We start from the raw sequence: 10495 nt of genomic DNA, 5'->3' as shown, positions 1-10495 counted from the left end.
GACGCACGATGCACCGGCGAGGGTGGCTTGGGTCTCGGCACTGTGGATCACAGCAGTCAATCGACTCAATCCTATCACTTCTGACTCTGCCAAGAGTCTTGTCAGCTTCACTTTCATCAACCTGTCACTATTACTTGCCCGTCGCATCGCGCTCTTTTGCTCTGATCATTGACTGTCTTGGGTCTAGGATTCTGTGAACCACTTTACAAACCAAGGATAGAAGATTGCGCACCAAATTCGTTGCTCTATGCCACAAATATGCCAAGCAGACGCCGTCACTCGATCTTCGCTAACTGCCACACACACACACACACACACACACACAACTACGGCAGACACTTGTATCCGTGACCAGTCGGCAGTTCCATCAAGTTGAGCGTCACAGCGTCTAACTGACAGAGAAACCTTTACAGCCCTCATCTTTGCCTACACCTAGCCATGTCTGGAGATTCCAGGCTAGTTCGTCTCCATTCCAACTTATTTCCCAACATCGTCTTGATCAGCCAGCCATCACGACAGTCGCTTCTCGTCGCACACCGGACTTGTTTGTTCGCCTCTTCCGTCTTGCACCATACCTTGGCCCGGGATCATCGGAAGACCGGCACGTCGACATCTTCGTCAATTTTGTTAACGCGTGGCCTTTGCCCAATGCCACAACTCAGCCAGGGTGGGCCGAAGAGACATTTCAGAAAATATCGCTGACAGGAATCGAAATACGAATATACCTTCTGGTCCTTTCATAGATTGTGGATCTCGAGCCTAAGTTACTACTGGGAGCCTCTGGTCAACCACGACAAACTCATATGGAACCGGCGACGCTGCCATCATCTTTTTCCTCCACTGCGCTGTGACAGCCAATAAATGCTCCGCGGTCTTCTCGGGCGCCGATGCAAAGGATGTGTTCAATTCCCATTGATCACTTGCTTGCAGATCGTCGCTACAGCAACGTAATGTACGGCGGAAACAGATACCCAGGTGATAGTTACTTTATTCATTTGTTCAAATTAAAACAGAACTTTATCAGAACCACAGAGTCGCCACGGCACTCCTCGCGAAGTTAGTACGATCCAGTGTTTTCAGCTCCTGCGAACCCCCATTTTTACCTCTGGACCGGGAATGCCAAATCAACCCCCTGTCCCACACCGTTTGGGGTGCTTCATTGGCTCTGTAGATCCCGAGCCATGCCTAATGAATGACCTGGAGTTCGCTCACGTTTCCAAATGGCTGCAACCCCTGAAGATGGAAACGTGTTCAGCCAACATCCCGTCGGAGACAGGGTCAAGCTGCGGTTGAGGGCAATTAATTCTCCGATTCTCTGAGATGGCATTAGGGCGTCGTGATTCGCCAGTAGTTAGCTAACCTAAACAACAGACGGCCTCACCCTCACTGTCGACTAATGTGCACTTGGAACAAGATTGCGGATTAACGATTAACCATATCTATTCATCAAGTCGCAGCAGCAAAAAAGATTTTCGGGGTATATGTAATACTTGCGGTCCCGCTTCCGCCGTGGATCGGCCGGGCCATTGTTTCGATATATTTCGGCTCCGTTGTCTTCACGGAGACCCTCACCCCGGATTTGCCTCCAGCATGGAGGAATCAAAACACCAAAACAAATCTCAGCTGCCGTACACGGGCTCTATTATTCACCTGCCGCAATGCAAGCTAGCTTTTGAACGGCCACCGCCACCGAGGTTCGGATCCAAGTGGTCATCCGCTCAGTTGGCTTGGATTTGCGATCAAGCATTGTGTTCCAAAAAGGGTCGATGGCTTTTCGCCATCAGATATCGTCAACCGCCCGTGGTCACGTTTACCGATTCTCATCGCCAAGTCTTCGGTCCGCGATGTTGACATTCAGCTAGCGCACAACATCTACCATGATGCTTCTCGACTTTGTCTCAGCAATGCCTCAGTGTCGCTTCTCAGCTCCATTCTACCACACGCAGCTAGGGTAGCATTAGGTTGTTTCCGAGGAACTCTGACCTCGTCGACACACGGTCCTCGAGGGAGCATCCGCTAGCCGCATCCTACATCGTAAGAGCAGCTTGTTTCGGTCAAAGCCCCCTATTCTCGCCCGCCCATCGCTATGCCCACTTTGGTATTCCATCTCTCTGCAACGGCACCAGGAGTCTCTGTGGAACTAGAGCCATCCACAACTCTGAAAACGCCACCATCTCATACGATGTAGCAACCGATGGTAGTTTGACGACCCCAAAGCAGTTGACCCTGACATTGAACTGATTCTCAAACACAGCAGCGGGGCCCCTTTACTACCGCGCCATGACAAAGATAGTCCCATCTCGAGCCTCTAGATTCCTAGAAGGATCTTGCGGCTCACCGTTTTGGTGATTCGCGTTTTTCACAACTTTCTTTTAGGGGCCTTTAGGGGCATAGGCTCGATGTTCTTAAGTCGTCTCCTTTCGCCGCACTTCTTGGCTTGATCTGGTTGACATTCACTCGCTCTTCTCCACACCACGCTCGTTCTTTCTTGGCTCTTTGGGACTGTGCCCTGTGACTCATCGACTAACAGTTCACCATGTCTATTCTCGAGCTTCTCGTGCTCGCCCTCGCCGGAACGGCTGTGGCCTCGCCTCCTCTCGGCATCCGGGCCGTTTCCCCAGACAACTCATGCGGAAAGACTGGAAACGGAGGTAGCTCCAAGGCGTACACCTGCCCTACCAATTTGCCATGCTGTTCGGTCAATGGCTGGTGCGGTTCTACTGACGCCTACTGCTTGCCCGCCAACGGTTGCCAGACCGGCTTTGGTACGTGCAAGGGGACGACGAGCAGCAGCAGCAGCAAGGCACCGGTAGTAGCGAGCAGCAGCAGCAGAGCATCAGCGAGCGCTAGCAAGGCGCCGGCGAGCAGCAGCAAGGCACCTGTCAGCAGCCCAAGCAGCACCGCAGTAGCAGTCAACGTGTCTCCCGACAACTCTTGCGGAAAAACTGGTAACGGTGGTAGCGCGGCGGGATACACTTGCCCCACGGATCTGGCCTGCTGCTCTGTCAATGGCTGGTGCGGTTCGACCGATGATTACTGTCTGGCGACCAACGGCTGCCAGACCGCGTTCGGTACGTGTAACAACAACGGTAGCCCGCCGGCAACCGGTGGCGATGGCGGCGACTCCGGGTCGGGGGTCTGTGGCCCCGACAACGGAAATGCCAAGTGCGCCGCGAACGAATGCTGCTCTGCGGCAGGGTAAGTGATTCCTCCAATGTCGTACCGTGCCAGTCTCGCTAACATCATAACAGATTCTGCGGAACCACTACAGGTAATTGAAACTCGAGCCATGTTGGTTTGGAAGTAGTAAACCCTAACATGAATGTAGAGCACTGCAAGGCTCCGGACTGCTTGTTCCAGTACGGCCCGGCCTGCGATGCCAACAAGATTCCTCCTGGTCAGAACACCTCGAGCATCGCCCGCCCCAAGCTCGGCTCGGTCGAGTACGGCGGCCCCGGTGTTTACAGCTGCATCAAGCCTGGCGACGTTGCCCTGACGTTCGACGACGGCCCGGCCGCGTACACGAACGACCTGTTGGATCTCTTGAAGAAGTATAATGCCTCGGCCAGCTTCATGATCACCGGCAACAACAACGGCAAGGGTGAAATCGACAATGCTACCTTCCCCTGGGTTAACACCATCAAGTATGAACCACTTCAGCCCCCCTCCAGCAAGACCTGTAGGGTTACCTTGGCTAACGTTGAGCGATAGGCGGATGTATGCTGAAGGTCACCAGATTGCCAGCCACACCTGGTCCCACGCTGATCTGGTATGTCTACTTGCCATAACGGCCTGTCCTCTCGCCGATGAGTATGCTGACCTGAGAAACTAGTGCAGCATCACCTCGGCGCAGCGCAAGGATGAGATGTACAAGCTGGAAATGGCTCTCCGCAACATCATCGGTGTCTTCCCTACTTACATGAGGTAATTCCAGCAAAGCCCTCCAATCAACCCTGCGTGGAACTTCCAAATATTCTATTCTAACACTCAAAAAAGACCCCCTTATTCCTCCTGCACCGCCGCCTGCGGCTGCGAAAAGGACATGAAGGCGCTCGGCTACTCCATCATCTACTTCGACCTCGACAGCGCCGACTACCTGCACGACAGCGCCACAGAGATCCAGCAGTCCAAGGACATCGTCACCCAGGCTATCGCCGCCAAGCCCGCCGCCAGCGACAACTTCCTCTTCATTGGCCACGACATCCACTACCAGACCGTCTACAACCTCACCGAGTTCACGCTCCAGAAGTTCAAGGGCAAGAACATGGTCACCATCGGCGAGTGCCTCGGCGACCCCAAGGCCAACTGGTACCGAACAGATGCGCGCACAACCCTTGGTTAAAGCTAGGCCTAGGCCTAGCCTCTTCCAAATTGTCGCTAGATTCGGAGGAGAGCAAAGTCTGTTGCCCTCTGCAGACTAAGCTGCTCGATGATGTTTACGCCCACCGAATAATTGCCATGTCTGGAATTCTACCAAATCGTAATATAGTGTATATTATATAGTGTCACATAGTTCTTGTCAAATAATCTTGTTATACACCCCAAAGAGGTTTCAGCTCTCATACCATGTGATGCTCAACATCACAGCTCCCCTAGAGTAATGGACCACCCGACTCAATCATCCTACCTTGAATACAAAGGCAACTTCATCTCACGGGTGGCAGGATGAGTGTGTTGAGTCCTCCGCCGAAGACATACTCCTTGTCCAAGGGTTTACTTCTGGTGATTGAGAGACAGGCACATGAACTCATGTTAGCTCCCGTCGTTTCGAACAGAAAAACGCAATGCAATTTATTCAGCCCTCCCTGAACCCAATTCTCCGAACAGATGTATGTACAAGTTTTTTCACGGTGCTGTTGGCTATAAGCTAACCCCTGCCCCCGCCCCCCGATGTATGGTATGTTTGCTTTCCCTCATTGCGCATCATCAAAACACTCCAAACGGGAGCAACGATTAGACGACAAGACACCCTCACTTGTAGGCCAGCCATGCCTTAACACACAAAATAAGTGAATTCCATGTCTTGCCAGCCAAGTGGAAGACAGAGTCAACGAACTCCAGCCAAACCGTCCGCTTTCGTGATATCCTTGTCCTCTGACTCCATGCGCCGTTCATGAGACAAGAGCAACGAAGTCCCAATGCGATGGAAAATGTAAACCCACAAAAAATAAAGCAACACAAAACAGCTGCCCATATCTGACAGATGAGTCTGGACACGATCTAACCCAGAGAAAAGTAATAAGCCTAGTCGCCTTCCCCCTACAAGCCCGCGAGGGCTACAGTTGAGAACCAGGGGTTACGCGGCAAGGCAACTGCTGCACTCAAAGAGGTGCGCGCCGCCGATGTATGCATTCGTAAAAGTGGCCGTAAACGCTGAAGATCATCCAACTACTCGGCGCAGGTTCGCTAATAGTTGGCTTCCTCCTCCTCTTCCTCGGGGTATTGCTCGTCTTCTTTGTTTGAGATCTGGTCCAGGGAGAGGTGAACATCGACAATGCCGAAGTGAGGAGCACTCTTCTTCGCCCACTGGCGGGTGAGAATGGAAGCTACACAAATGTTAGCGAGGCAAATGAGGCGCGGGGCCGAGAAGGCGCTTACCCTTGAGGAACTTCTTGCTTGCATACTTCTTGAAGAAGGCTTCGTGGACGACGGGACGAGCAAGATAATCCACCATGAGGCGAACGACAGGCTCAATCTCCTCTTCGTTGTAGCCAGCATAGAATGCGATGGTCTCGTCCTGTTGCAATAGTCAGTCAACTAGCTTACTTTGTTGTAATCAATGTTACATACCCAGTCACCACGGTCCAGGATGAGGCGGGCCAGGTACATAGCGCCGGCTGCGACATGGCTGGGGCGGTAGGCCATGAAACGATGGTCGAGAAGGCTGATCTCCATGAGGTACTTGCCGATGGTACGGCACTGGATGTCATAGTTGTCGGCCTTGCTGATACGACGGAGGAAGTTCATGGGGTTGGGGTAGCTCAGATCATAGTTCAGGGTTCCCAGAACGAATCGCTCCGCGCTGAGGATCTCAGCCTCGCTGAATCCATCATCGGCGACATGGCGGAAGTTGGCGACGTGAGGCGACAAAACTTCCTCGTACTTTGAGGCGATGAACATGGCGGTAATACCGACAAGCTGCAGGCGATCGAGCTGCACGACCTTCTCAGAGAGGAAGCGGTCAATGACGTTGATAGCCAGGAAGAGAGTCTCGGGGAGAAGGTGGAAGCGCGTGTGCACCTCAATCAGCCAATCGACCAGAATTCCACGCGTCTTCCACTCCAAATCGTCCTGGTGCTCCATGTAGTTGGGGTTGGGAATGGAGTTGCACTCCAGGTCCTTGAGATATTCAAAGATCTCATTGGCATACTCAGCCACCATCAACGGGTCGTCCAGATCCTCCTCGTCCAGGTTGCTAACGCCGGGGGGGTATACGACAGGCTTTTGGGCATTGACAGGCTCAGATTCGACTGGAGTCTGGCTCTTGACGTTTTCTTGGTCGGGCTTAGTTCGACGAGTCTCGGTAGAGGGCTTCTTCCGCATGGGTTCGCTGTCCTCCAGAGAGATCTCCTTCTCCTCCTTGACGACTTTTGTCGTGATGACCTTTCTCTTCGAGATCGCGCCGGATCCTGAGCCGGGTGCCTTGTCCTTCTTCTCTCTGGGTGCTACTGATCTGGTGGTGCTGGTAGACTTCTTGGTAATTCCAGTAGGCTTCTCAGCCTTGGAGACGAGGCCGACCTTGCCAACGGGCTTTTTGCCTGCGCCAGCCTCTGGCTTGTTGACGTTGCTGACATCGCCGAGGGCGGCGCGTTTGGTTCGTTGAGCTGCGGGGATCGCGTTGGTTGCAGACTTCTTCGTGGCAAGGGCCTTTCCTGGGACAGCGAGCTCATCAACGCTCAGCGCGGCTGCTTTGGCACGCGTCATGCGCGTGGTTCCGCTGTTCTCATCGTTCTCGTTTGAAACGAGGCGTGTTGTACGCGCCGGACGTGTAACCTGAAAGAAAAGGTGAGCATGATGTCGACATGACGAGAGCATACTGCGCGTATTGCAGGCACACGCATTTACGAGTAGACTTACGGGCATCTTGTCAACTGATTATGTCAAGTTGAGTATCTGAGGTGGAGGACTCTATAAAGACAAGGTTAGCATTGGGACGCGTCAAGATGCTGGTCAGGTCGCCAGCAGAGACAGTGTAGGTTGTGGCAGCTTGTGCTTGAGAAGAGAGAAAGAGGAAGAGCGCGGCAATGGGACGAGGTGAGCAAGGTCGAGACATGCATACCTTGGGGAATGATGATGACGGGCGACTCGAACGCGGGCAAAACGCTTGCTCTGGTTTGACGCCAAACACTTGATGGGCGGGATCAGTCGCGTCCCGGGTGCCAATTGACAAAGATGCAAAGATGCTGGGACAGAGGAGAAAATGGCAATACAAAGGTAGAGGTAGAGTAATTAGGGAATTGGGCTTTGGGCTTTGGGCAAAACTGAGGTTGTTTATGTGGGAGGAGGTGGAAGGACAATCAGTGTGTGATGTGTTTTGCTGAGGTAGTGGGAACGGATGGACGTGATGTGGTATGCAGTGGGTACGTTATTGTGAATGGGACCAGAGCCGCCAGCTTTGGGAGGTACGTACCGATTTTTTCAAGTCGCGGCTCGCGGTGGCCCTGGTTTGGTCACCACAGTAGCGTATCTGAAGCAGACAGGCGTGCAGTTGGTGCACACGCGAACGGCGGACAGGGAGTGGCTTCTTGACTCTCGCTAAAAGGGAAAGTCGCGTCGGGGGTGTCTTTGTCGTGAACGATGGCTGAGGATGTAGTCGCGACTCAATGAAATCTCATAAGGGAATTCGAGCTTTCTTTGTGTGCAGCGTGCAACAGGTGAGGAAGGTGAGGTGAAGGCCGGGCAAGAGCAAGATATATATCTAGCTCTGGGCGTATGGAGGTAGTGAATCGAATAAATTCACCAGTGTGTGATTCAGGTAGGTACCGTAGAGGACCTGGCGGTGCAGACAGTGACGAACAGGTCGGATGGAATGCTGGCAAGGTGAGAAGGTGGGTGTGTGCGGTATGCGACAAGAAGGATGATGCCGTGGTGATGGTTTTGGTTTTTGTGAAGTGAGTATGAGAATAAGAAGCTCTCTTATGGATGAAAGAGAAGCTCGAGAGGCGACAGTGATGAGAATGTGTTTCTGTTGTCGGTTGCCTGGGGCGAAATTGAAGATACCTCGAAAAGAGCAGCAGGAATATCAAAGTGCCTTAGACCCGGAGATAATCGTAGGCTTATGAGGAAGTTCGAGGGTCGTGGTTGTAGCCAAGCGAGAGTGGGAGCAGTCTGAGGGTGGATACGCGATTGCCCCGGCTGCACGCGAAAGAAGGTCTGCTGGCTGATGGAGAAGACTGCAAAAAAAAAAAAAAAAGACGTGGAAAATGGGGAGTTACCCCGGTCACAATAGCAATCAACAGCAGCAACCGCGGAGCAACCAGAACATAATTGGCTGCCTTCCCAACCACGTCCCGTCACGCTTCCAGAGGCGGCCTGGCCGGGTCGTGTCGAGGCGTCTGAGGCTTAACTCGAGAATTGAGCCACATATACCCACTAAAGTGTGGCTGAAGCTTTCTTGTAGCAGTACGTACCGCCAATGGCCGGGCTTCCATTCCTGGACGTCAGTTCATCGGCGCCGGCAGAATAATTATTTCCTAAAGCTCGAAATCTGCACTGGCCTCAAGCGTACCTTGGAGAGTCGCTCCAGCAATCACGACAACAGGGACCGTATTCCCACCCAACGAGTATCCCAACGGCAATTGGGGTCGGATCTGGATAGTTCTGAGCTCAATTGAGCAATTGAGACCTATCTTAGGATTGTCTTCGCCTTCCTGCTGCCGCTGCACCCCGACCGAACCCGTCCTTTTACGCGATATGCTGCGCTGAGCAGCTTCTCCTGAACACAATTAACCGACTCGAGAAGAGGGAACCTACACTTCGACTCTCAAACGCATATCAATGCCAACATGTCGCGCCCTATGATGCTCTTGTCGGCTCAGAGGAGCTGCGCAAGTCTTCTCGGTTCGACCGCCTTTCGTGGGCTTGCGCTTCGACAATATGCTACCGCAACGAGGAAGAAGTCTGTCGAGAAGCCCGCCGCAAAATCCACCACCGAGCCCGCCCCTCCTATTCCGACCATCGCGAAAGCAAGCAATGATTCCGCCATTATGCGCACCTACAAGCCGCGAACACCCGGTGTCCGTCATCTGAGGCGTCCGATCAATGATCACCTGTGGAAGGGGCGACCCTTCTTGCCACTGACCTATCCCAAGAAGGGCCACGGCAAGGGAGGTCGTAACAACTCTGGAAGAATCACCGTCAGACATCACGGAGGCGGCGCGAAGAGGAGGATACGCACCGTTGACTTTGATCGCTGGCAGGCTGGTCCGCATTTGGTCGATCGCATCGAGTACGATCCGGGTCGAAGTGCTCACATTGCGCTGCTTTCCAACAAGTCCACTGGGCGCAAAAGCTACATCGTCGCCGCCGAGGGCATGCGCGCCGGTGACGTCGTCCACAGCTACCGTTCCGGTATCCCCAAAGATCTTCTCGACAGCATGGGTGGCGTCGTCGATCCCGGTATTTTGGCAGCCAAGACCGCCTGGAGAGGCAACTGCCTTCCCATGCACATGATTCCTGTCGGCACTGTCGTCTTCAACGTTGGCTCGAGAGCCAAGGGCGGCGCTGTGTTCTGTCGCAGTGCTGGTACCTACGCAATCGTGGTATCCAAGGAGGAAGAGACCAGGGACGATGGTACCAAGGTTGTCACGGGCAAGTACATCAACGTCCGTCTTCAGAGCGGCGAGATCCGCAGAGTCAGCAAAGACGCTTGCGCAACGATCGGAGTCGCCAGCAACCCCCACCACCAGTACAGACAGTTGGGCAAGGCCGGACGAAGCAGATGGCTCAACATTCGCCCCACTGTCCGTGGTCTTGCCATGAACTCCGGTACGTGTATCCAAGCTTGACTATATGGGTTGGAAATGCTAACAATCAGCTGACAGTCGACCACCCTCACGGTGGTGGTCGTGGTAAGTCCAAGGGTAACCGCCACCCTACCAGTCCTTGGGGCACTCCGGTAAGTTTCTTTCTGCTGTTCTTCCTTCCCTCATAGTTACTAAGACATATATCCTACAGGCCAAGGGCGGTTTCAAGACCCGCCGCAAGCACAACTTCAACAAGTGGGTTGTCGAGCCCAGAGTACGCAACATGGGCAAGAGAAGAAGCAAGGCCTCATAAGTCATGCTAGTATAAGTCATGCTAGTCCATCGACGAGATCCTACTGTAGACGGACACGATCAGACATTTACCGGGCCTGAAACGAAGCTCGACGCCCCTGTTGTAAATGTATGCCATAGTATTTGTATCATAGAGCTATTGATGTTGAGCTGCCGACCTCCGGCACATTCTCCCAAAATACCGCAGCTGTATTGTTGCGTCATGTTCCGCACCCGGA

The 10495-nt window shown here is 53.3% G+C and overlaps 3 protein-coding genes across 3 annotated transcripts; 2 read left to right on the top strand and 1 right to left on the bottom strand.

Moving 5' to 3' along the window:
• Positions 1 to 2536: 2536 nt before the first annotated feature.
• Positions 2537 to 4342, top strand: BDP55DRAFT_629779 (uncharacterized protein; the record flags this gene model as incomplete). Its single annotated transcript, XM_060572062.1, has 6 exons — positions 2537 to 3198; positions 3252 to 3271; positions 3329 to 3644; positions 3712 to 3769; positions 3833 to 3924; positions 3997 to 4342. 6 exons carry the CDS (start codon positions 2537 to 2539, stop codon positions 4340 to 4342), a joined length of 1494 nt encoding a protein of 497 aa, XP_060431858.1.
• A 1064-nt stretch (positions 4343 to 5406) lies between these two features.
• BDP55DRAFT_726560 (cyclin domain-containing protein) lies at positions 5407 to 7083 on the bottom strand (the record flags this gene model as incomplete). Its single annotated transcript, XM_060579164.1, has 4 exons — positions 5407 to 5546; positions 5599 to 5737; positions 5791 to 6993; positions 7078 to 7083. The coding sequence occupies 4 exons, from the start codon at positions 7081 to 7083 to the stop codon at positions 5407 to 5409; spliced, it is 1488 nt and encodes a 495-aa protein (XP_060431857.1).
• A 1617-nt stretch (positions 7084 to 8700) lies between these two features.
• On the top strand, positions 8701 to 10495 carry BDP55DRAFT_656898 (ribosomal protein L2). The gene is made up of 3 exons (XM_060574391.1): positions 8701 to 9987; positions 10044 to 10117; positions 10177 to 10495. Exons 1-3 carry the CDS (start codon positions 9006 to 9008, stop codon positions 10276 to 10278), a joined length of 1158 nt encoding a protein of 385 aa, XP_060431856.1. The 5' UTR covers positions 8701 to 9005; the 3' UTR covers positions 10279 to 10495.

The sequence above is a fragment of the Colletotrichum godetiae genome, assembly GCF_030913485.1.
Source record: "Colletotrichum godetiae strain CBS 193.32 chromosome Unknown BDP55scaffold_12, whole genome shotgun sequence".
Lineage (NCBI taxonomy): Eukaryota > Fungi > Ascomycota > Sordariomycetes > Glomerellales > Glomerellaceae > Colletotrichum > Colletotrichum godetiae.
Note: the sequence above shows the minus strand (reverse complement) of the source record. Positions and strands in the feature narration are given on the sequence as shown.